This window comes from Typha latifolia, chromosome 1 (assembly GCF_019914945.1).
Source record: "Typha latifolia isolate L0001 chromosome 1, TyphaL0001v2, whole genome shotgun sequence".
NCBI lineage: Eukaryota > Viridiplantae > Streptophyta > Magnoliopsida > Poales > Typhaceae > Typha > Typha latifolia.
The window spans coordinates 5,114,908-5,141,298 of NC_133086.1; the positions used below are offsets into that span (position 1 = coordinate 5,114,908).

Sequence of the window (26,391 nt, forward strand, 5' to 3'; positions counted from 1 at the left end):
AAATGAGATTAACTAAGATGAGCTTTTCCATGATAAAAGTAAAACGTAAATATTTATACGCATAAATGACACTTAGGGTTAAACACCCTTTTAAAGATGAGATTTGCCCCCTCTCAGTCCTTTTTTACTTAAACCCCTCAGTCACTTTCCTATCTTTATAGCCGGTGAGATCTGTCAAAATTTTTTTTAAAAAAAAGAGACTAATTAGCCCCCTTTCTCCTCTCCAGTCACTGGACCAGAATTAGGATTTAGGAAGGATATTATTGTAATTTCCGATAAGGGCTGTGGATATAACCAGAAAGAAAGCAAGGCCGGGCAGGCTTCAACGGCTATGGCTTCGATACGCAACAGCCTCCAATCTATGCTTCCGAACGGTGCAACCCTCTCATCTTCTCCGACCACGGAAGCAGCGAATCCTCCTCATCTCCGACTACCCATCTCGAGAAGAGATGCTCTCCTTCTCTCTTCCTTGCCCTGCACTTTGACCGTTTTGCCCCTCCCCTCTCAAGCCAGGGAGAGGAGAAGCCGGAAGACCATCTCTCCCGAGGAGTATATAACTAGCCGTTAGTTGTTTTCTTCTCAATTTTGCCGCTATTGAAGCCATGACTCGTTCCCATTTGCTGAAATGCCTCTGTGGGATAAAAGCTTGTTTTTATTTTTTGTTTTCCATGCATTGCTTGTCTTTTAAGATTTGTGACGCATTTGTTGGGATTTTAGCTTTAGTGGATTAGTTATTCTTCACTTTGACTGAAATCTGGTTAATGGTCAAAGCAGCTGATGGCCTCAAGTATTATGATCTTATTGAGGGAAAGGGCCCAATTGCGGAGAAAGGTTCGGTTGTGCAGGTTAGGCTGGTGTTATTATCTTTCTTGATATGATTAAAGAAGTTTTTGTAGTCTTCAGTGTTCATATGGTCTTCTACTAGGTACATTTTGACTGCCTGTATCGTGGCATCACTGCAGTATCGAGTCGCGAATCTAAACTCTTAGCTGGCAACCGCACTATTGCACAGGTTATGTCTACAAATCTTCCATCACATGGTTTTTAGTCAGGAATGTTTAATCTTAGAAACACCTATTCAAATTCACCTTGTTATGACTAGGATGAAGCACTGTGTTGGAGATTATCTTGTATTAAGATTTGAAACACCTAAAAGTTCCTCTCTGAAGTGAATGTCGTAGAGGTCAAAACTTGAGGACTTATTTCTTGTTAAAACATGATTTCCAATCTCACTATGGTAATCAGGTGACTGGTTATATGCTTTCATTTGATGAACCAGCACTTGTCGCATGAAAGACTAAAATTCATGTGTCAATTTTCTTTCTGCTGCATTTGACAGATGAAAGAAATCACATATGAATCACTCATACTAGTAACATTTTACTAGATAGGATGCTGATTTAAGTTTCTGTGGCTTCCGCTTATCAAGCTATCAGGAAAAGCTATTCATCACTTGAAGAGCATGACTGAATAACATTGTTTATCATCAATTTTCAGTGCATTAGAGAGGCTTCTCTGAAGCACTCTCCATTTTCATATTTGTGGAAAGCTTATTTTTCCTTAACAAATCTCCTCTATGTTCTAGTAGCCTTACGAATTCACTGTCGGGTCACCACCAGGCAAAGAGAGGAAACGGGAATTTGTAGATAATTCAAATGGGCTTTATTCAGCCCAGGCTGCCCCCAAACCACCTGCAGCTTTATACTCAGTAGCTGAAGGGATGAAGGTTGGGGGGAAGGTAAATATACGCTGAAACTTTACCCAGTCCTTCAGATCTTCTCTAGTGATTATTAGTACATTATTCCATCAAAATTGTGCAGCGAACGGTAGTTGTTCCTCCAGAGCTCGGTTATGGACAGAAGGGAATGAATGAGATCCCGGTAAAGATCAAATCAAACTTCTACAATGAACATGCTAATTTTACCTAGCTTTAGCTGATGAAATATCTGAAAACACCCCATCTATTATGCATTTATGATGTTGATTGTACTTCTTCTCTCACCGTATCTGCATGAAGACGACTCATGTACATGATACTTATGTATTAAAATTGGAAGCATCTAATTCCCTTCTTGATTTTCCATCTTTGCAGCCTGGAGCTATTTTTGAACTGAACGTGGAGCTTTTGCAAGTTGCATCTCCAGCAGAAAAATAAGATATGCATATCAATGACAGCCATGTCTCTCTCTAATCCTTTCCTTTTGCTTTTAAAGGAAACAATCAGGATGTTCCCTGGGTTACGACTTCTTTTTACAGGAAAATTACATTCACTAGCCCTGCAAAGACAGTTTTATCTTGTTGAGTTTGTAATATCTATTGAAAAACCATACATTGTAATCATATTTTCTTTTTATCAGAATTCGCTGGATTAGCTGCCATTTATTATCTTGCTGGTAAAGATATGCATAAAGGAACCATATGTTTTTCTCCTCTTTCCATGCACCTCCCTGTGAAACAAATGCAACTAATCATGGTACTGTTTTTTGTTTGTTAGAATTACAGGAGGAACCTGATGCCAAGCATACTTTGAAACAAGCTCTAACAAAAAGTAACAGAAACAGCAAATAAAAGAATAAAACAAGTGTATATATATCTAAATTGATCGGACTCAACTTGAGTTGCAAAGAAGTATCAAAATGAATGGCAAGGGTCATTTGAAGAAATGGCATTACTGCAGAAAGAAAAAAAATAAAATCAAATGGCAGGGGAAGACCCTTTGTTTCAGGCACTCTAGCTGTAGTAAACAAAGACCTCTGCACCACAACAACAACAATGCATAGAACCCAAAGAGTCCTGCAAGGCCAGGCCAACTATTTTCAGTATGAGAGGAAGGTTAGAGCCAATGTTCACAAGAAATGAGAATAGGCTTAATCTAAAATATACCTTCTTATCCTACTGTAGTAACTAAATTACAATCTATCTTATTCTATTATACTAATTCAATATTTTATCTTATCTTATTCCATATAACTTTTAAAAACTAATTTATTAATAACTTGAAATTATTATTTTACCCTTGAGATGATTGCATTAATGATTCCCTCTTTTCTCTTCTCCATCTCCTCTCAAAAGGTAGCCATGGTTTCTTTCAAAGCTATGACTTCCTTGGTTGTGAGGACGGTATGATTCGTAGGTTGGGATCACATCAACCACATCTCTGTCGCACCGTCTGAGAAAGATTGATATATGATTATAAAAGTATAGAACGTTTTGTATATTTCATCTTATTTTTTACTATATATATATGCGATTACAATATAATAGGTGGTGTACAGCAAAAGAAACATGCATTAGAGTAGAGAGTAACAAGCTATGTTAGAGATCACATAATATCAATACTCAAGTGCAGGATGAATACATATCTCTCACAGCAATTAAAGAATTAGAGAGAAAAAAATAGGAAAGAGTTAGAAAATAGACGGGTTGTGTAACATTCAATTGTGAAACAAACAAATGACTAATGTCAATGTTAAAAGATTATTACCCTATGTCTGAGACTGAATATAAATCACTGTAACATAAAATAATTTATATAAATTTTTTTCTAAGATTTAACTAACTATTTTATTAAATTTTAAATTTTAATATAAGTTATTAATAGAAAAATAATTTTTATTTAAAACTCGTCGTCCCGGCATAATAAATATATATCTAATTTTGTATTTAATTTTTGAAGTGTGAAAAGAGGAAAAAGAAAAAAAAACTCATGAGGGTTAGTATGGTAAAAGACATGTTCAAAGCTACCCCTCGATATTATATCACCTCTCTCTCTCTCTCTCCAGTTCGACCACCAACCCTTACAGCGATGTCTACGCCCTCCTCAATCTCTTAAACCTCACCTAACCATGCTCAGATCTCTCCACCTCTTCCTTCTCGGCTTCGGGGTCTCGCCCTTCCACCACTGCAAGCCTCGTAGCCTAGCCTCCCTCCCCAAGATCGCCTCTTTGCCCAAGCCCGCGTTGTCCGCTTTCCCCCTTGGAGTCTTCTTCCCCGTCTCGAATTCGACATCCGGAGGCATTTTTGGTGCGTTTAGAATGTCTTCGGCTGGTTCGGAGCCGAACCCGGATGCGGACACTGGGTCGGCAGCCACCGTGGCGCCGCCTGTGGTGAGTTTTATGTTGTGTTTCTTAATTGGTGTTTGAGGGTTTGGGGAATTGAATTTTTTTGACGAGTGATTGATAGGAATATTATGCTCGGTTTCATGGAAATTTTGTGAGAGTTGGTGAATAGAGCTTGTTCTATCTTATTGCTGAGCTCAAAAGTGATAATTAGTTTAGGAAAATGGTTGGTTTGATTGTAGTAAACGAAGTAAAATTAAACAGAAGATGGGTTTGATTTAGCAGAGCTTAGTGATCATGAGTATTAGTTTGATGGTTTTCTCTTATTTATTTCCTGTATAGAAGTTGGGTTGGAACATTTGGAATTATTGTGCTGAATTTTTAACGAGAATCTCACTCTTGATTTCATGCAAAATATAGGTTTATAATTTTTTTTTGACTTTTTCTGCACTATGGATTTAAGCAAGTAGTTTAGTGACTAAAATTGGTGAAACATTGACTTAAGAAATGGTACGGGATAGAAATTATGCTGATTTTTCTTGATTGTTGCATGCTACAACTAATATGTTTGTCAGAGTGGATATATGTCTGCATATTAGTCCTGTGGTTGTTTGAATCTATCATTTTTGATATCCTGATTGTTGTATAACTGAAATTGTATGTATGAATTCTTTGTAAGCTAGTGTTTCAAAAGAAGTGAAACATGAAAATGTACAAATTTGATGTAGTTTTAGCAGAGTTCACTGTTTAGATTATTATTGTCTTAATCTATTGTTTGGTTTCAATTTAAGGAATTCCTGGGAAGCTATTTTAATAGGTCAAGTTCTTGCTTTATTGTGATATATGCAGTATCTAAATTTTCCAGGTACATAAGCCCAAAGTTAGTTTTTGTCAAGCTTGTGGAAATCCAACAAAACAAATTATACCAGATGGAGAGGAGAAGGTTAGAGCAGTTTGTACAGTATGCGGGAGAATTCACTATGAGAACCCCAAAATGGTATGACTCTGAAAGTCTCTGGTTTTGGTATATTATTGTTGTAAGATTTTGCAAGCCTATGAGTCAGACAAATAATAATAATGATAAGTAAGATATCATTCCATGGAGATAGATTAAATTTACTAACTATTGATTATGACTAAACCTAGACTTTATTTGAATGATTGAATAACAAAAATAATTGATTAACTAATTAAAATAATAAATAAAAACAATAAAAAAGTAAAGTAATGAGATTCAAGTAATTAAGGCACTAAGACATCCGATTTCATGATAACTAATCCCAACCAATTTCTTTAGCATATTAGTTACAAATTATTGCCCATGTTGACAGTCAATATTTGCTAAGCTCTTATTCACTTTCAGAATATCCTTTTTCTAATTTTGGAATATAATTCTTTATTCCATAATAATATCTAAACATCAGAATAGCCATATTCTAGAATGCAATGCTGTTTATCAAAATTATATCTTATACCACATACCCAATTTACTAATTTATCCTTGATTTGACTATAAATATTCTCAAATATCTTTATCATAATGTATTACTACTTTCTTTTCTTTTTCAAACATCTTTTTAATGTTTTATCATAATTTATCATTTCTCTCTCTCAAACACCTATAATACATAATATCACTTCATATAATGATGATAATAACAATAATTTTATTATTAATTATTATTTTAATAGTAAATTCTTAAAATTAAAAATATATTACAAAATTACTTAATATAATATTTAGTTGGACATACCGATATGAATGTAAGAAATTTATGATATTTAACAAGAGGAAGCTTGGAAATCACAGATCTAATGGCTTTTGTTTTACATGATTTTGAAGTCGGAGTGAAAAGATAAGATTAAAACAGTGAAGGCTAGAATTGGACATATTGATAATTATCCGATGTTGCGATGGTTATTAGAGGGTGGCGGACGACCAAGGGTGGTAGTGGACAGTTGTAAAGTAGGATTGCTCATGGAGGTGACGGTGGTTATGAGTTGGAGATAGAATTAGGGTTCTAATTTAAATTTACTCCTAGGAAAACAAATGGCTATGATTAATTTACTCTTATTCCTAGATTATCTTACACTTACTTCTAAAATAAACTCAAAGCTAAAATGATTTTAATTTCATCAATGGATGCTTGGATGATTAAAGAAAGTAGCCTGAACCCCTCTATATATAGAGATCGGGTACAATGAGTCCTACCAGAATTAACTTTAATGGCTAACAAGATTTGAACTAGGATTTGTCTTATAGTTTTACATTACTTAATTGAATTTGTCTTAAAGAGTTACATGACTTAATTAGATTTACTTTAGAGGCTTACATAACTTAATTGGACTTGCATTTTGAGGCTTACATGATTTAACTAGACTTACCTTAAGGGTTTATATAAAAGATAAATATAAATTAATTAAAAAAATATATAAACTCGATCCATTGAACCCAATGTAGAGGTGATTATCTGGCTGGCCGGGCTGAGTTCGGGTTGGGCAAACCGGGTTGCGCAGTCTGTTCAACAGCCCGCTCGCAAGTTGGTCTGGCCAGACCGAGCTTAATTGGGCAGTTGGCCGAGATATTGAATGATGGAATGAGTAGATTGAAGATCAACAAGGCTTAATCTAATAATCAAGGCGCTACACTGCGCTAAACATCAAAGGTTTCTTGCAACCCTCAAGCATTCGAAAGTGTTCAAGCTTGAACTGCACACAGAAGGATCCTTTGCCCTCGGTTTAGTTCCCAACATCCTCCATCTTTGTCAGTTAGTCTTCTTCTTCGTGGCGATAGTAATGGCACGTCGGGCACATAATAGTGACGGCAAACGTTGCCGGGGTGATGAACGACATGACGTCGCACACGTACACTTGCATGAAGAATATGGTGATGCGAACCGTGTCAGATTGGATCACATCAATGGGAGATTGGACTCAATGGATTGAGTCTAGTTATTTTATCTGCTTATTTGCTTTAATTAGTCTTATTAGGTTAGAATTTATTAGTTAACTAATTCAGCTATGCGCAGTTTTGAGAGAATATTCAAAGGATATTCCATATACGACTGAATATTACGAAACCACTTGGAGAAGATCGAAGACGTCATGATATGCAACTTTCATATTCAAAATTTCTCCAGATTCGGACTTATCTGTGGCAGAATGAAGAATCAATCCGAGAAGGATAAGAAAGACTGATTTAGCTAAGTCATGTTTATCTCTTATGTAAGCACTTAAAGCAAGTCTAGTTAAGTCATGTAAGCTATCTAAGTCAAGTTCAATTGAGTCATATAAGTATTTGATGCAAGTCCTAATTTGAGTCGTATAAACCTTTAGGGCTAGTCCAAGGGGCTCATTATATAAAGGACCTCTATATATAAAGGATCTGAGCTTCTTTGTTTAGGCATGAATTAAATGGAAGGAATATTGAGTTAAGTTAAGTTAAGTTTATTTACCTTGCATTACTTATCGTCTTTATCTTTTACCGTAGTCATTAGATTGTCGTTATCTTTCTAGGAGTAGATCTAAGTTAGAAACTCTAATTCTACTTCCAACCTATAGCCACAATCACCCTCCAGTAGCCACCCTATCCTACGTCCATTCACTACCACCGTTGGCCGTCCGCTACCCTCCAACAACCACCGCAACGTTGTATATTTACTATTCTGCCTTGTTCTGACTTTGCTCTATTATTTTAATTATATCTTTCTATCTAGACATTCGATTAATGTGAAACCAAAGCCGTTAGAACATTATCTCGTGAGGCTACTACCACCTAAATTTTTATAATCATCCTATGAGCGGATCGTTCCAGATCTGGTCTGTAACACACGGTGGTGGCGATGACGAAGAACGTGGCGGCGAAGCTGGGGTGGGATCTTGGTGAACCGTGTGTCGCTAGAGATCTACAGAGTGGGTGCATCTTGGTGAAACTGCTGACGACTAACACCATCACAGCGGCGTAGCACGAGATTATGCTGCTTGTTGGCATGGTGATGAAGGTCGCCTAGGCCGATGCGTTCATCAGTCCATAAAGGCCAGTAAGCTTCCTTTCTTTGGATCTCAATGGAGATCTGGATTTGGATCTCAACGTCTCGTGATAAGCTTTGTTTCTTTGGTCTTGAATTGGGTAAAGTTGGGGTTTTTGGTGTTTGATCTGGGAAGAGAGACGAATAAGATCCATTTAGATGTAAGGTTCTGAATTGGATCCATCTGGATTTGTATACTTTGGTCTTCAGATCTGTTTTGAATTGGGTAAAGTTCTTCGAGCTTTGAGCCGGGCTTTTAGGTCTGCCGACGGGCGGGCAAAGGGCTGCCCGTGCCACCTATTGGCAATTCAGGTTGGGGCCGGGCCGGGCCGGGTTGAGTTAGGTTGGGCATGGGCAGATTGGGCCATATAATCACCTTTAGCCCAATGTCCTCATGATGCACTCCAACCTGACTCGATTTGCATCAACATAATAAAAATAAATTTATAATCTAATGTTTATGATATTTTTTCTTTTACACTAAATAAATAAAATTCAACATAGAAAGTATAAATGTTAATAATTTAATATTCCATGAAAAAGTACATTTTAAAAGTATTATTATTATTAAATATTGTTTTTCTATCTATATACTTAAATATATAAATATTGATGACACTTAATAATATAATATTTAATTGGTCTAATTATAAGTATCTTATTATAAAATAGTTTTTATGTACTAATAACATTAGAAGTATAATACTAATAAACTAATATGTTATCAAGTAAAATATTTATTCAAATATAAAATAATACATTTACTATTAAATGATCTATTAACTTAATTAAATCCTTTTTCTTTCTTTAAATAATAAAATAAGAAATTTGGGAAAAAATAAATTGATGAATGTGCAAATATTTTATTATTAGTAATCTATGTTTAAAAATACATTTTCCATGTAGAATAAAAATTTATTTTTATCGACTATAAAATATTATAATATTTATAATATTTTTTTATATAGCCATTGCATATGTACCGATGAGATATAAAGCAATGCATACCTAGTGGTTGCTCCCTAGCATTGCATACATAATGCTCATGCCTTTGCATTGTATATCTATCGCCCTAACTTTGTATACCAAGCACCTTGGCATTGCATATCTAATAGTATTATATAGCTAGCACCGTAGCATTGCGTACCTAATTCCCCACCCTTGCATTGCATACTTAGCTCCCCACCCTTGCATTGCATAACCTAGCTCCCCACCCTTGCATTGCATACCTAGCTCCTCACCTTGCATTGCATACCTAGCTCCTCACCTTTGCATTGCATACCTAGCTCCTCGCCTTTGCATTGCATACCTAGCTCCCCGCCCTTGCATTGCATACCTAGCTATACCATCAAGCTACTTTATATAAGTATACCATCAAGCTACTTTATATCAAATCAAAGGGTATTTTAGTAATTTTTTCTCTACTTTTGTATTGTATCACATCACAGATAATTATTATACTCTTATTTTATAATAGAAGTGAACACATGAATAGTTATTCCTAAAATTAATTCGTCATTTTGATAATAACTAACAAGAATTGCTATTACTATTTCAACCCTATTCTAGATGTGAATGAGGATTAAATTCTATGTTCACTATTATTTTGGAACAAGGATTTAATAATTTTTTTTAATGTGATATAAAATAAAAGAAAATATGAGAAAAATATTTTTTATTAAATTATGATGAATACCCTTTGATTTGATATAAAATAGATTGATGATATAGACATCAAGAGTAAATTAATAATTGAGTTAGTATGTAGTATACGATATAATTTTGATGAATAATATTTATATTATAGAATAAGGCTATTATGATATTTAGCTATTATTATGGAATGGGAGATTATATTCCATAATAAGGAAAAAGTTATCTCTGAAGTGAGCAAGCTTATTTATTTGATATTCCTCAAGCAATATTGAAAATATTCCTAATTAATAATCCATTCTCTCTCGAGGAATGGATTTAGAAAACTAAGAACACACTAGGTTCTATAAAAAACCTGTAAAAAACTGCATAAATCATGCTAGTACATCTCTGTCACTACATCAATTCATGGCATCTATTATGAGGCCAATAAGGTATGAACATGAGTAAAATATGAATATATCAATTATCTCACCCATGAAAACAGGTGTGTTCATGCCATTTGCTATATCCGTAATGTTATCTGGGCAAGTTTGGCATCTGTGCTATGTGACAAAACATTAATTTTGATTGTTGAATGTGTTGACATCTCATCCATCCAAATATCTGTCCATTAAGTGCTATTTTTCTCATTATTTACATGCATTCTTTGGCAGGTAGTTGGCTGTCTGGTTGAGCATGAAAACAAGGTTTTGCTATGCAAAAGGAAGATCGAACCATCTTATGGACTTTGGTGATTATCTTTTCTTTTATCTTTATCCTTCCTTGATTATTGGAAGTTATTTTTGTTCAATTTTCCTTTGGTCGGCAGATACTCAATAAACTGTTGGTTGACTTGTTTTCTTCTTGAGCTGCTATAAATTATAATGTGGGTCTCATCTGAACCATTTTGACTAACTGTTAAGTTGACATGCATCTAACAGTTTTGCACAATTCAAGATAAGAAACATTTCATCGCCCTCTCTAAAATGAGTTCTGTGCTCTAGCAAGTCAACCTGAAATTCCTGATGGTACCACTTCTATTACAAATCTCTACATCTTGTTTACATTGCCTAATTTTGATTCTTCACTATGGGCTGCACGACTTTTCTAGAGAATTTACATCCTGCCAACAAAGACCGAATAGATAAAATGCATGTAGGTGAAGTTACATTATTTACTTCCTTCTTATATCATCTATACTGATTTCTACCAGTTCAGTCTATCTTCATCATGGAACTACCTGTGTTTGAAATGTTTTCATTATTATCACATTTCCCAGATTGATACTTGAAATGAGGTACTTCATTACAGAGCTAAAAAGAGAGGTGCATTCTTACACCTTAAAAGGGGCAAAAAATATAGGCAAGATATTGATTGATTTCTTGTTAGCATTGATTCCTTCTCAAGCATCAACAGCACAGCTCTTCTCAAAAGCAATCTGCTGACAGTATGATCTTTTAGTGCAAACATATAGTAACATCTTTTATAAGCGCACTTCATAGTTCATACCAAAAGATGAATTGAAAATCCTTAATTTAGTCTTTAAAGGTATAAGCTTGCATTTCTTTTTTCTTTTTTGTTGCCACAATGCTAATAAATTTGTCATGTGTCAGTATAGTCAGTAGGACATGCCAACTTGTTATTTCTCAGTGCCATGCAACAAGTTGATTCTTATTTTATACATTATATGTTAAATAGGTCTATTTAGATATCGGTCTAGCTGGTCTACATTGTTTACAAGCAGCAGTTGTACAGGACTCTTCCTGCTGGTTACTTGGAGGTAGGGGAGTCAGCTGCAGAAGGAGCAGCCAGGGAAACCTTGGAAGAAGCATGTGCAGAAGTCGAAATACTTTCACCTTTTGCTCAGTTAGATATTCCTCGCATTGGCCAGGTGAGATAGCATAGTTCTGTCAGAAAATAAATTTGATTACTTGTCTAACTATGAGTGGAGCTCTTGATGTGTTTCCAATCTGATATGCAGTACAGAGTTACATCATTTTTCGAGCAAGACTGAAGACACCCAATTTTTCACCGGGTCCTGAGTCCCTAGAATGTCAACTTTTTGCACTTGATGATATACCATTTCAATCTCTGGCATTTTCATCAATCATCGTTACCTTGAAGATGGTACCTAGAATCTTACTTCGGTACCCATTGTCTTTGTTTTTCCTTTAGTTAGGATACTCAAATTTTGTTTATTTGTTTGTTCTTTTTCTTAGCTGGAAGTAAAAATATAATCTACTTGGTGTCTGACTAATTTTTGAAGTTAGCAAATTAAAACTATTTTTAATTTTTGTTTTCTATGGTTGCAGTACATTGAAGATATCAAGGCTGGAAACCTCAAGTTTCACTATTGCACCATAAACAAGAGGTACATTTCGTTTATGCACTTTTGGTCTTTAAACCTACTTTTACCTTCTATAGGGTGTTATGCTGCTCAAACTCGTCAATTAACACAAATCTACAGTTTCACATTACTAAAAAGTTATGTGATATTGCGTGATCTTGAGTATAAGATATTGCATGATGCCAGCCAGACGAGCTGGCTTAACCACATGTCAAGCACTGCTAAACGACTCATCCATGTACACCTCAACATTTATTCAGTAGGTCAGTTGGAGAACTTGTGATTGTGGTAGGAAATACAGGTGATAGATTTCGTCATTTTTGATACACTCTTGTAATAGCCTGCTGCTGTCCATCTTTTCTGAATACAGTTGTTCCTTAATTGCATAGTTTTATTTCCTTTCCTCTAAAATCAAATAAGTTTACTCCAGCAGAGGCTTGTCCGGCATTCTCAGTTTACCTCATAAGAGATCTTACTTTGTTTGACAGACCAGGTGCAAGCCCATCTGATCTCCGTGGTTTTGATGTGGACTACTATCTGCATTCTTGAGAAAGTCGCATTCTTTTCCTTCTGAAACATTGGAAATCATTCAGAGATTGGTGGAAAATATATGCTGTTATATTCTTTCTCAAAGAAGAAAAGAAAAAAAATTTATGCTGCTATGTTGGATGCTGAAGAATATTTCAAAATTGATGCTGATATGAAGTCTCCATCAGGCTCTTGTGTTTCTCTTCTGTTAACTTGCATTTTAGCAAATTGAATTTCTCTTTTGTGCATTATTAAGTGGTGCCTTCTCTTGTAGCAGAACATCAAAGTAGAGATAAGCAATTCGTTTGCCAATCAAGATGATCACTATAATTTATTTTTTTGTTGAACAACCCTTGTTTCTCTTTTTTAATCTTACTTCTGGTGCGAAGTCAAAAAGGTCTCAATCTTTATTAAATTCAGAAGTTCTAAATCATTCAGTGGATAAATCTCTTGCTAATGGCCAGGGTGTATACAGCCTTCTTGTTGGTGAGATATTGTGCCTTGAAAGCGACCACAGTTTCACTCTCACTGGAAAATTGCTCTCAAGTGTTTAGACCACAATGTTCGTTGCACCAAGTCACCAATAGGATAATGCACCAAGTCGCCAATAGGATAATGCACTAAGTTGCTCTCAAATGTGCAGCATCATTTTAATTAAGGTACGATTAAATTTTCACTTCTCTCCAAAAAAAAAATGTTTGAAAAATATTCATTGCATCAAGTCTGAGCGAGGCACCTATTGGAAAACTAGAACACGGCCTTACCATTTACTTTCAATCTCTTCCATTAACCTTCAGTTTCCTTGAACTGCCGGTTTTCTTGATTGCAAATCCAACCACTAAATCAATTATGAACTGAAAAGAATACACAAATCCAATGTTAATACTTTCATGTCATGTCTCCTTGCAGCACTGGAAGGAACATAGATATCTTAAACTCTGACGAGGTAAATAAGCTAATAAGCATAACCTCAACGGTGCATATAAGCTACAGACACACCCTCACATTGAGTAAAAAGCACCTAACAGATTTATGTGACATTATGAAAACAAATTTGGAGGATAACATATCCTCAGAAGTCCTCAGGGTCGTTTATTTCCTGAAACAAGCAAGATGCAGATTTATTAGTGTACTTCAAGTTTATAGACACAATGACTGAGAGAATAGTATTTGGCAGTCTTATCACCTTGTTCTCAAGCACAGCTCCATCTGGAATCTCCAACTTCACCCCAGGTTTTGCTGTGATACTCACCTTGCCCTTTGGCAAAGTAGATTAGCAAATATTCAGTACTTCAGTAGCCAGATAAAATCAATAATTACTACTATTTCTGACACCAATGATAAGCTGGATATATCAGATTCAAGGCTCTAAGTATCAGTTCTGGAATCGAAATCAGCCTCTTACGAAGAACCATCTATACAAATGAATAAATATTATGAGAATACTCCAACAATGATATTGCGATATTGAAATATTACAAGAAAATTTTAGAATATTATGAGAATGTTGCATAAGATGATACCTTAACATCCTTCTACCTCTTAGGAGCTCTCTACCTCAAGCCAAGTATGTATCAGTGATCTAAAACAGTTGATAGTCCCCTGAAGGTAAATGTCATATGCCACCAAAAGTCCCATGATGCTACTCTCTTTTGGAAGTTAGGAGTTCAATATACCTCACTGTCATAATTGTCACCAATGCAATATACCTAGTCATTCAGTTCATGTTTGCACCCAGATCAGTACATTATGCTACCGACTTTTCGGACCTTTGATATGTGAAGGAGACAATCTTTAAGGTCTTCACTTTTCGTCCCATTTCACACAATGATTTTATTTGGAAACTAGTTGGGCATGGGATCCTACTAATCATAGGTCCAACACAAGCTAGTACTTCTTCTGGGTGATTGCCTTGTCTATTGCTGGAGCAACAAACAACATGTTGCAGCTTGTTCCATTGCTGTAGCTGTTGGGACCTTGCAGTTATTGTTCTCTCCAGTCTCCCTACATTTCCCTCTAAACAGAGACCCTAGTCAATGGCGTAGCCACTGAGCCAACCCTGGTAGAACACACATCCTGTATCTCCTGCAGTCATGTCAAGCTTTTCACAAGCCTACTGGGCAAAGCCACCAAGGTTGGTCACCTGTTCTCTATCACCCAATTTCTTTCTTGAAGTCCTTTTTAAAATATCATAGCTAACTTGATACAATTCTTCAACTGCATGAAGATGATGATGTCCTCCTTGCAAAAGCATTTACTATGATGTCTTATAGAGCAAACTTTTGAGCAAGATCCACTAAAAGTTATACAACATGACAACATAGAATGAAATTCAAACAAGACATGAAATTGATATATCAACAATTAATAGCATAATGAGAAGCAATGTAATCACTTCCAAATTACCTTGAGCACTATGGCAGCACCAAACAATACATCACCAGAAGCCTTCAGTCTATCAAGCTCGACAATGCTGGGAATGGATTTAAAGCGAGCAAGGAAGTTACCAACCTGCAATTATTGGAATGAGTTATTCACAGACCGACATCACTGATAACACCATTCTTATATATGAGCTTTACCTTCTTAAACTCAGGCCCAAGTTCAATGGAGGGATTTGAGGGGTTTGATCTTGCTTTGCTACGTATAACAAAGCCATCAACCAAGGTATAAAGATCAGACTGCAAAAAGTTACTCTTTTTAAGCTTTAAAAAAAGAAAAAAAAAATCCAAATTGGTTTTTTCGTCATAGACAGATAGGATCCATATAAACCTGCACAAGCAGTAAATCTGATGTCGCCTTCACCAGCAGAAATCGCGACTGGGGAACATTAATTCCAATTGCATGCTCGAAGAACTGATTCAAGAACCATTAGAAAGTGTCGGATAATAAGATTTTCTCATGATATCATACAAAAATTTAGAAGCAAATATTATTTAAAAAAGTACCCGAATAGCTGCTCCAGCTGCTGTCTCCAATTGAAGAACCTTCACACCATCCACTTCCTAGAACTTACTGCTTCATCAGCATACTATTTTTTTTTTTTTTTTTTGCTTTCTTGATGTTTTGGAAAAATGTAATAACTATTCAAATAATCTTCACATTCCAAATTACCTTAGGATTTGGAATAATCTCCATTTTGAGTGCATCGGCTTCAACAAGCCGTTTAATAGCCTTCAAGTTCACCCATCTGTTAGCTAGTACTGCTAGTTACAATCTAGATGTTCATTGCAAAAGTTGCATAAAATTAGTAGTTCACATACAGGTTATTGGTGTTGAAAATCTTGGACTTCTCAATTGATTTGAATTCATTGACCTAGATCAAGAGAAAAACCAAATATGTTAGGTTTTGTAATTGGCAAATTCATGGCTAAACAAGTTATTCATGATCTTCCCTAGTTTATTGTGTATGAGTTGCAGCAGAATGTTTATCAAAAGATGAACATAAAAAAGAAGCTGAGTTTCCCAAAGTGTTCAAATGGATGAACAATGCTGAATGAACAGTATGTCCACACGTGCTTTGAATGACTTTTACCTGAGAGATCGGACTTAAATTTCCTTTGCATGGAATGCTCAGGGATTTGAATGGGCTTCCTGCCGTTTGAGTGCATTGGTGAATTGAAGATGAATTTCAAGTCTTGGTTGATATACTTTTAGGTTAACTTACTTAAAAGGAAAGAGTTGTTAGAGGGTTTGGGTGACTTTCAAAAGCCGTCATACACTATTGGAGAAGATAAAAAAAGGAGTCCTTTATCATTGTGAAAGTAGAGGTGCTACTTAAAGTTTTCATCTTGGTAGAGTTCCAAGAGAAGTAATGATTGTGATTATTGCTATCTTGAGAGTCATAGAGGCAAAGTACTAACATCGAGGGTGATTGAGGTTACAAACCAAACATGGGAAGCAATTCATTAAGAGGGAGTCGAGCTAGTTATAAGAGATATAATTGTGGGTAAGGATGGCATCGACACTTGCCATGTTGATACTTGCCGGGCCGATAGAATATTGGCGCATGGCACAAGCTAGGGTGTGTTATTATCCGACTATCGGAGTTGAGTCAGTCAAGCCGTGTCAAGTAGGGGTGTAAACGAGCCGAGCCTGAGCGAGCCGGCTCAAGCTCGGCTCAAAATGAATTTCGAGCCTTATAATTGGGCTCAGCTCAAGTCGAGCTCGGCCCGAGTTGGGCTAGACCAAGTCCGAGCCAAGCTCGAGCCTGAAATGAGCCTATTATCAAGCCTCATTCAAGTTGAGCTGGATCGAGCTGGACCGAGCCAGATCAAGCCCAAACCGAGCACTGCGATAGCTTGAGGAGGATGAGGTGGCCGACATTTTGAGGAGGAGATGAGGAGGCGGAGCTTGGCGAAGGAGGACGAGGTGGCCAGCACCGCGGCAGCTTGAGGAGGACGAGCTCATGAGCATCGGTGCCGAATGCATCCACCTCTCCTTGAGGAGGATGAGCTCACGAGCTTGAGGAGGACGTTGGCAATGCATCTAGCAACCCCTCGTCCAGCTTCAACGGCGGCGTCGCCTCACACCTCTCCTTCACCTCATTCCATAGCCGAATGCATCCACCTCTCCTTTGCCTCGTTCAGCGGCGGCGTCGCCTCTCCTAGCTTCCGGGCCGGAGCTATTCCGTTCGCAAGGCTATAGTATGTTCCATAGTAGAAGCACCTCTCCTTCACCTCGTTCCATAGAATTTGGGTTTCGGATGCTCGACAGCTAGTGCAATCCACAGCTCGAGGCCTAATCGAGTGCAATTTCGAGATGGTGACGTGTTACACTTATTTGGATCACATACCTCACTATCTGCCACATGTTTTTTACCAGTTTACCCTTAGAAGAACAATGGAGAACTAGAGATTGGACGGGCAATGCCAGCAAAGTGCCAGCTAGCAAATTTTGGGCCCCACAACAAGCCCTCCTAGCACTCGCCCCGAGGGGGAATTGCACGTGACCCATTGCCTGCCTCATCCTTGCTCGCCCCAGAATCTCCTGATGGTCTAATCCCAGCCGTTCATTTGTCTTGACTAATTAGGATTTAGGACTCGCAGCCAAGTAGCAATACCTATCGAGCCTATCAAGCCGAGCCTGAGCGAGTCGACTCCAACTCAAGCTCGGCTCGGTATTAATTTTGAGCCGGTTTTGACGGCTCGGGCTCGGCTCATTTCTAACTGAGTCGAGCTGAACTCGAGCTTCAGCTGAGCCGAGCCTGAGCCGAGCTCGAGCTGCTCGTTTATTTTGACAGCCCTAGTGTCAAGTTAAATTAGTTAGTTAGCTTTATCTTATTATTTTAAATTTTAAATAAATTAGATAATCTGCATTTAGGTCCAATCCTTTATAATTTTTACTCCTATAAATAGGAGTAAACATGTATTGATAATAATCATTGAATGAATCTAAGTTTAGTCAAATTATTTTTTTCGTCGTTATTTTTTAATGCAGCCATTAGATCGCATTTATCTTTCTAGGAGTAGATCATAGCCATAGAAATATTCTGAACTCTCAAACCCTAGCCACATCCTTCCACTAGCAATCACCCTACTTTACGGCCGTCCACTACCATTGGTCGTTCGCCACCATTCGACAATAGCTGCAACATCGAATATTTACAGTTCTGCCCCGTTTTTACCTTGTTCTACTATTTTAACCATAATTTCCATCCGATCCCCGATTGACTTCATTTCAAAGCCATTATATCTAAGACTTCCGAGGTTTCTACCCATAAAACTCTCAGCATCATCCTGCGAATGGATCGTTCCAGATCTAGTTTGTAAAACTAGAATCAGAGCTAACATTTCTCGGACAACAATGAAAATGCGATCCAAAGCTAACCAATGGAAATCACGACCATGGAGGACCAAGAATTCATCTCCATCGTTATGGAGGTTTCGTCGGCACCATCAGCAACCATTGGTGACGAGCCTCTAGTGTGTGCGAAGACATTAATATAGTCTGTGGACTCATTGAGAGATGGCTTTGAAAGTACCACCCCCCAACGACGAGGCAAATCTAAGCCATGAGGGAGGGAATCAATTGGGCGAAATTGCAGCCTCGAGGACAACTGATGGAACAAACCAGTAGACCTGCATCAGCTAATTGAGTTGTATCTGCATGTAGACCCATGTGCCTACGAGCACAACATAAATTGAAAAATCCTACTTGTGTACTAGTCACCTTCGGATAGGATGTCGAAAGCGTAGTGAATTGTTATGTGACATGATTCGAACTAGTGATATGATTCAGACTTTACCGAGTCGTCTCGAGCATGGATACACCTTATGAAAATCTTTTCTTATTGTGTTTAGTTATTTATTTCTAAAAAATAAGGATTCTGCATATCGCGTTCAAACGCGGAAGGGGTGCGTTCAAACGCCTACAGGCATTCACATCAATAAAGAATGCAATTTGTGCGTTCGAACGCGCAGACCCTGTTCGAACACCTGCGTGCGAACGCCTGCATATGTTCGCATTGATAGAAAACGTGAAATACGCATTCGAAAGCGTTCAACCCCGTTCGAACGCGATCGGCAAAAATTTACTATTTCTAAGGTTAATAATTATCATTTTTGGCTTGTTTGGTTAACCTCTTAAAACATGGATGGCAATCAAAAAGATTATGATGAATAAATATTGAGTTCTATCCCTTCTCGTCTCTCTACCCTAATCTCCCCTTCTCTTTCGTTCAAGCCCTAGCCATGCGCCATCTTGACGTCGATGATCTTCTAATCTCCCTCGTCTGTCGAGTCCTTCCTCCTCATTGGGATCTCAGCCCTTTCTCCTTCATCCTTATCCCTTAAAGACCACAAACCATCCACCCTCATTGCCATTATCATCCCTAACCTTATCATCATCACTACCCGTCACCACCATCATCACTCCCATTTTTGCGTATTTTCGTCCTAGTTGCAGTCAGAATCTGCGAATGGCTTAAATACCACTCCAGCCGAAAGACACAACATACCACCGTCAGTCTTTCACTGCAACCGAGCACCGGATCTATCACTCCATAGTGATGACGATGAGTGGGCAGATTATAAAGAACTAGCAACCCCACGACACCATCCTAAGGATGCTAGATTCAATCCAAGAGAAAGGAAACCCAACCGATATGAAGAAGAACGAGGCATTCGTGCAGGGACGGTTCACCTTCAACTTTCCACCCTTCAATGGAGGAGACCCACTCGATTGGGTTATCCGAGCAGAGCAGTTCGTCGAATACCAAAGAAAACCTAATGCCCAAAAGGTGTTATTAGCATCTTTCCATCTTGAAGACACCACCATTCGATGAAACCAGGCCACTCATCGAGCTTAACCCTATCGATTGTGGGAGGAGTTTGCTGACGCGATTTGCGTCCAATTTGGACCCTCCAGCTATGAGGATTTCTAGGCCGCTCTTACCAAGTTAACTCAAAGGACTATGGTGAGAACATATCAAGAAGAGTTCGAGCATGTTAGCAATCGAGTGTGGAGCTGGTCAGATTCTCAACTCAAGAGCAACTTCATTAGTGGCCTTCGACGGGACATTCAAGCCGAAGTGAAGGCCGCCCGACCAGCCACATTGTTGGATGCTTTTGCAACAACTCAGTTGATAGAAGAGAAGCTTCAAGAGCTGCGAATAGCGGCAAAAGGGGGCTGGAGCACCACGGAGTCTAGAGTAGTGCCTTGGCAAACAACAGCCACACATCTTGTGTCGGCGCCTCCACAGAGAGCAATGGGTGCAAGGATACCTCCACGATCACAACCAGAAGTGAGAGGACCTTCCCGAAGTTACCATGAGGACTTACTCTAGCCCAAGTCGAAGATAGAAGAGCAAAAGTGCTATGTTTTTACTGTGATGAGCGATTCACCCCCGGGCACAAATGTGTCCAACCGACAGCCACTGTGATGGTGTTGGATGAATTAGAGGATGTGGAAGAAGAGAAGATAATGGAAGTTGAACTAGAGGATGTGGCGAAAGACCAAGAAGCAATGGAGGGCAGCAAGGAGATCCACGCCGAGATATCCATGCATGCCTACACTGGTGCAAATCTAGTATGAATGCAATGTTTTGGAGAACAATCGACTGAAACAAGTAACTAAATTAAAATATAGTAAGCAATAACTGATAAGAAGTTAATTGATTAAAATGATCATTACTAGATGGAAGGAGAGAAAGCCACTCAGATAAGACAGTAACTTCCTCAACTCTCAAACATGTACATTAATAGTAGAAAGACCTAAAATATGGTGTAAGGAAAGACTTTAGAGTTTATGTTTACCAATAAATGGAATAGTAGTGCTTTTACTTTGAAACCAAGTCCTCTTCATGTCCGGGCATCAAAAGATTCTCTTTCACTACTGGAATCTTCTGGACAGTAGCAGTAACCAACAAAAAAAAGTAGAGATTAAAGAAGGAGAGAGGTTTAGAGAGGAAGTAGAAGAGATTAGAGAAGAATCTTAAGACTGAGTATGAGAAAGGGGGAGAGAGAGAGAGAGAAAGAGAGAGAGAGAAGAAGAAGAAGAAGACCGTAGGAGAGAAAATGAGAGATTTTAAATAAATATTATTACAATCGTTCTTTGTATCTCATGCAATAACCCATAAATAGGTTAACAACTTTGATTCTAGCTGATTCTAATAGAAACTTATTTCCTAATATGACTCTAATTGATCATCTTACCTAAATTGACTAACCCAATTTAGGTAATAACTCAATGCGGACATCCCCCGCATATAGGCTTACCATATCTATCAATTGACTAATTCAATTGATTATTTGAATTAAAAATCAACTCAACAAATTAAATGTGAAAATAAGTTAAGCCTAATTAGATCAATTAGATCAAAATTGGCCTCAAGCAACTTTATTTTGGTCAAATTGAAGATGATGCCCACATCAACCTCGGACGTTGCGGGTCGATTCAGGGCAATTCCTTCACCTTGGATCTTCACCCATTGGCCTTACGAGGGGCTGACATAGTACTGGGGACGCAATGGATGCAAAGTTTTGAACCGGTGACCTTTGACTTCTCAAAGATGTGGATGGACTTCAAACGAAGTGGCAAGCGGGTGTGATTAGACGAAATTTGACCGCGGCTTGGAGTGCAACTTCAACCGATGGTGGGATTGCCAAAGGCACGGATGTCATGGACTTTTAATGCAACTAATTTAGGGTCAAGAAGGCCAGGCCAAGGAAGAAGTACCCACTGATTTGTCTGCCTCACTAAAAGAATTCAGCGAGGTATTTGAGGAGCCACGCGGCATGCTGCCGGCTCAACCCTAAGACTACCACATTGAGATTACTCCCGGAGAGGAACTGGCTAATGTGCGGCCCTACCAGTACCCATTTGTGCAAAAGGAGATCACAAGACTTGTCAAGGAGATGGTGGGCAACGAAATCATCCAACCGAGCCAAAGCTCTTACTCTCTTATTCTTGGGATACCGACCACCTTCTCCCCCCTCTTCCTTCATCCAACAACACCTCGTGCAAACCCTACCTATTACCTGCGTCCACTCTATCACCACCACTTGTCTTCTTCACCTCTCTCGTAATTCTGCCTATTTTTGCCCAAGCTACAATTTAAATATGTGAAGGGCGTATATACCAGAAACGTAGATTAAGAAGATATGAAACAAACTCATGTGGTTTCATAAATTTTTGGCTATGAGAGAACATTTGACGAATATTTTCCTCCGACTATGCGGAGTGTTTTCCTACACCCGATCTTGATCGAGTGCCACCTTTAACATCAGCCAAAATTTCTGGAGTAACCTAAGCAGCAATACAAAACTTGAATATGGCCTCATGGCATTCTAATTATCAAGTGCAATGAAAGAGCTAAATACCTCCATACAGTATTCATTCTGGCTGTGGATCAAATGATTTAGGATCTCTGAGTTAGCCAGTCAAGGATATGACATGTGACTTAAAAAAAATCCACAAACCACACTTCAACCAGGGAAGAAGTACATAAAAGTAGATGTAAACCACATAAGGATACTAATGCCAACAATAGCACCTAAGTTGTCTGAGTTCGCAATGGAGACATACTACCTTGCCCAGTGGAGACATACTCCTTGCCCTGAAAGGAGATAAATAGAGTCTTAGATGATTAGATCAATAACTATGCACTATGCAAAGAAATATATTAAAATTTAAAAGATTCAAACTTAAAATTTAGAAATGAATGAAACTAAAATTTAGAAATGAATGAAACTATAACATAGCTTGCATAACTGTTATATTCTTTTCCAATGGTAACCTAAGATAGCAAGGCATCAAGCTTTCCGCTGTTCATTAAGGATGGGAATACATCAAACAGAAGACAGAGTAAGATCTCAAAATACTTTGTCTCATTCAGGTAGAAATGCTATGAGAGGGAAAGAAACCCAAAATTGATTGGAGAAACTAGAATAGATATGATAGCGCTAATGACAGAAAACTTGCCCAAAAAAGAGCTGAATGAAAGAAAAGTCATATAAGTGATCCCAAAATGCTTCTAATGCAGCAATTAAAATATGATCAGTTGTTCCTTTCTCTACTGCGTGCATGTTGAAATATATACCAGTTCTGAAGATAATTTAGAATATGTACTAATTTATAGTGAGTCTACATAAAGAACTATAAACCTGCTAAAAATCAACCTAATGTACTGATCCTTGTAGTACCAAAGACTACTCATTTAGGCAATCCTATAGATGTTAATAAATTGAGCCAATGATGGATTAAGATACATAAGAAGTTTGAAAGAATACCTTGAACAAGGATGTAAATGTGATCAAAATTATTTTATACAATATGTTATCCAACAATGAAAATGAAATGTTGCACCACGGAACATTATTGAGTCAAAATCATTGGAAGCAACTTACCAGCCAGTCAGAAAATGCCACTAAAAGTGGTCAAAATGCCACTATAGATTAATATCGGCGTTTAACAAAATGCCACTTAAAGCCGTGTCGGTGTTGGTCAATACCAGCGTTTTCATTATATTCAATGGCATATAATGTGCCGACGAAAGTTATAAACAATGACATTTACATTACTTTTCATGGCATTTTCGACTGTCGGTGAAAGGTTTTGCCGACAATCAGCAAAAATGCTGATAAATATCTTAACAATTAGTGGCATTTCACCGATTGCCGGTAAATATATAGTGGCATTTTATAAATGCCGGTGTAGATATAATTCGTGGCATTTAATCAAATGCCGATAAACAACCAATAATTAGTGTCTTTTTTATAAATTCCGGTGTAGATTTTCTATTACTTTTATAAGCTTTAGTGGCATTTACAAAAATGCCACTAAAACTGATTGGCATGTTTATATTATTATTTTTCATTTTTGTGGCACTATAATTATGCTGAAATCAAATATTTTGGGGCATACTGCAATCAAAATACTAGTACCAACAAAATTTTATATCTATATAAAAAAGACAGCCATATAAACAAGTTTGCAAATGTAATATCTTTCATAAAATTTTCAAAGAAAGATGCAAGTATATGTACATATCCACAACTATCCAGAAAAGTTAAGTATATAATCATACACTTAAACATGAGATAATGTTTACAACCATCCGAAAGTGATTATATACGAAAAGAAAGTAATTCTAAGACATTACAAGGTTCTTAATATAAAAGATGAAACACCCAATACATCCAAAATTTGCTACTGTTTTCCACTTCATCATAAGTTGACCTGAAAATTAAAGTAAAATTAATAGATCAATAAAAAAAATTACAGTAAACCTACATAGTAAAAAAAATTTACCAAGTAAGGAGGTCAGCTATCGTTTTGCAGCAGCACCTCCAACCGGACACGATTTATATTAACATGATTCTAAAGTTAGAAGTTATTCTGAAAATAAAGTTGCTGGAAAATAGTGTGAGAAAGAGAATCGGAGGTTATCAAGAATTACTGCATTTTGAGAAAATTCATGACAAATATACAATATATGACAGATAATTAAAAAAAGATAGCATCGAACTAAAACTTTCTGGTGAGCCAGAGTAATAAAAAAAATGCCACAAATCGAAGACCAAGACTTACGTGTATCAAGTATTTTTGCATATTGCTCTAAAACTTTTAATCCATTCTGTAACTCATCTCCTTTTTCTGTCAATAGAGTTAAAACAAGTCAATTGCAGAACAAAAAATTTCCTTCTAATGCAAGCAAAAAAATCACATATTCATCATGTGGTCCAAAAGGTGAAATGGACCCTGATATTATACTGAAGCAACTGAAGAAATAAAGTCAGGAGGAGAATGACCACAAGTATTTACTGCAGGCTCTTGGAAAGAATAAGAGGCATTTATCTCCTTTGGGTACTTGGGACTTGGAAGCAAGAATGCCAAAGCCTTGTCCTATGTCACGCTAAACCTGATACTAAATAGAAATACACTTCTATCCATCAGTTATACATACAAAATATATGATGAGCCCAAAAAACTAAGATACGATAAGTTGACTATATTCAACTATACCTTGAAGGCATCCTCATTGAGAATGTTTTGCTAATTACATTATGTTGTAGGTGGATATTGGTATATATTCATTTATAAAAGACTATGTACAACTTCTTGAAGGAAAAGGAAAATTCTGAAAGAACTTATAGCAATAATATGGCAAATCTTGGTTGAATTTTGAGGTAATTGGCACAAGTATAATTAGGCAAATCGTCATCAACTGATATAGATGCCTTAGCCCCATCAGATGGGGTGTTTGACACCACTGAATGACTTGCCGATTAACAGATTTATATGTGATTCGAATCTATCAAAATCCTCAGATAAAAACGAGGAGGCGCGGGGTTCTTATAAGGCACCATCATTCATCAGTCGGGGTCTAGATCTTCTTATAAGGCACCATCATTCATCAGTCGGGGTCTAGATCTTACACCACTCGATCTGCTCCGCATCTCCACTTCAAGCCAGATTTCTCGTTTTCACTATCAAGAAGAGGAAAAATATCACTCAGGGTCTAGATCTTACACTACTCTATTTATTTATTTTTTATTATTTTATTATTTTTATTTTTTTAGTTTTGTTTTTTTGACGGGTTAGTTTTTACCGGCATTTCTTAAATGCCGGTATTATTCTATGATATTCCAACATTTATAATTCCGGTAAAACTATGATACAATGACATATCATCTAAAATTTGTGGTAATTAATAAAATGTCACCATTGTTCGCTCAATATGAACTCATTTATATTATTTTAAATTTTTACGTTTTCTCTCTCTATCTTGATGTAAAGATCTGTGGGTCTGTTTGCTGTGTGGAACGGGAGCGTGATGTAATATTTTGACTCTGAAATGGAAAATTTGGAAATTATTAAAACGCTTCACCTCATTCCAAATTTGGAAATTTTGGAACGGGGTCTGTTTCCTACATCTAACACGAGGAAAGGACCACCTGAAAGCACGACCAAATGCACATTAAAACCAATATCTTGCAGCTGTTACCAATAGAAGCCAACAAGGTCTACGTGATGCCCAACCCCAGTTTACCCTTCAGTTATATTTACATTAATTAAGGTGGGGAATTAGCGAATTAACCAAGCCGCCCACCATCATCCTCTGCAACAACTTCCCTGCCTTCCCATCTCCAACGCCACCATCCTCATCGGCATCCTAACACACGACGACCTCGATATTAATACTGATATTGATATCAATATCGATATCAATATCAATACTTATATTAAGATCGATATCAATATTAATATCGATACCAATAGCGATACTGATATTAATACTGATACTGATATTGATATTAATATCAATACCTATATTGAGATTAATATTGATATC

The 26,391-nt window shown here is 37.2% G+C and overlaps 3 protein-coding genes across 14 annotated transcripts; 2 read left to right on the plus strand and 1 right to left on the minus strand.

Annotated features, from left to right (window-relative positions):
• Positions 1-294: 294 nt before the first annotated feature.
• On the plus strand, positions 295-2,378 carry LOC140795107 (peptidyl-prolyl cis-trans isomerase FKBP18, chloroplastic). The gene is made up of 6 exons (XM_073147492.1): positions 295-563; positions 775-845; positions 926-1,012; positions 1,589-1,738; positions 1,821-1,880; positions 2,093-2,378. Exons 1-6 carry the CDS (start codon positions 332-334, stop codon positions 2,153-2,155), a joined length of 663 nt encoding a protein of 220 aa, XP_073003593.1. The 5' UTR covers positions 295-331; the 3' UTR covers positions 2,156-2,378.
• A 1,404-nt stretch (positions 2,379-3,782) lies between these two features.
• LOC140797251 (nudix hydrolase 23, chloroplastic-like) lies at positions 3,783-12,946 on the plus strand. Its single transcript, XM_073150555.1, has 7 exons — positions 3,783-4,106; positions 4,924-5,055; positions 10,396-10,472; positions 11,477-11,612; positions 11,708-11,848; positions 12,034-12,092; positions 12,557-12,946. Exons 1-7 carry the CDS (start codon positions 3,846-3,848, stop codon positions 12,615-12,617), a joined length of 867 nt encoding a protein of 288 aa, XP_073006656.1. The 5' UTR covers positions 3,783-3,845; the 3' UTR covers positions 12,618-12,946.
• Positions 12,499-25,552, minus strand: LOC140797260 (UTP--glucose-1-phosphate uridylyltransferase-like). Of its 12 annotated transcripts, XM_073150595.1 has the most exons (14): positions 25,403-25,552; positions 24,848-24,963; positions 24,627-24,692; positions 24,199-24,275; positions 22,573-22,653; positions 22,418-22,464; positions 15,860-15,912; positions 15,711-15,786; positions 15,545-15,601; positions 15,369-15,452; positions 15,179-15,277; positions 15,003-15,107; positions 13,783-13,854; positions 13,363-13,695 (listed from the first exon to the last, which is right to left on the minus strand). In XM_073150595.1, exons 6-14 carry the CDS (start codon positions 22,421-22,423, stop codon positions 13,669-13,671), a joined length of 579 nt encoding a protein of 192 aa, XP_073006696.1. In that variant the 5' UTR covers positions 22,424-22,464; positions 22,573-22,653; positions 24,199-24,275; positions 24,627-24,692; positions 24,848-24,963; positions 25,403-25,552; the 3' UTR covers positions 13,363-13,668. The 12 variants fall into 12 exon arrangements, 8 of the variants coding, with proteins under 8 accessions (XP_073006696.1, XP_073006678.1, XP_073006737.1 ...); XR_012110615.1 differs by lacking the exon at positions 24,199-24,275 and adding an exon at positions 14,120-14,837 and having other exon boundaries at positions 24,848-25,552; XR_012110614.1 differs by lacking the exon at positions 24,199-24,275 and adding an exon at positions 14,120-14,837 and having other exon boundaries at positions 13,783-14,011; positions 24,848-25,552.
• Positions 25,553-26,391: the final 839 nt, after the last annotated feature.

Coding starts and splice junctions, on each gene's coding strand:
- LOC140797251 (XM_073150555.1), top strand. CDS start 3,846: ATGCTCAGATCTCTCCACCTCTTCCTTCTCGGCTTCGGGGTCTCGCCC. Junction 10,473..11,476: donor GAACCATCTTATGGACTTTG/GTGATTATCTTT, acceptor GCAGTTGTACAG/GACTCTTCCTGCTGGTTACT. Junction 12,093..12,556: donor TATTGCACCATAAACAAGAG/GTACATTTCGTT, acceptor TTTGTTTGACAG/ACCAGGTGCAAGCCCATCTG.
- LOC140795107 (XM_073147492.1), top strand. CDS start 332: ATGGCTTCGATACGCAACAGCCTCCAATCTATGCTTCCGAACGGTGCA. Junction 1,739..1,820: donor GGATGAAGGTTGGGGGGAAG/GTAAATATACGC, acceptor AAAATTGTGCAG/CGAACGGTAGTTGTTCCTCC. Junction 1,881..2,092: donor AGGGAATGAATGAGATCCCG/GTAAAGATCAAA, acceptor CCATCTTTGCAG/CCTGGAGCTATTTTTGAACT.
- LOC140797260 (XM_073150595.1), bottom strand. Junction 15,787..15,859: donor ATTTTCAACACCAATAACCT/GTATGTGAACTA, acceptor ACTAGCTAACAG/ATGGGTGAACTTGAAGGCTA. Junction 13,696..13,782: donor GAGCTGTGCTTGAGAACAAG/GTGATAAGACTG, acceptor TGCTTGTTTCAG/GAAATAAACGACCCTGAGGA.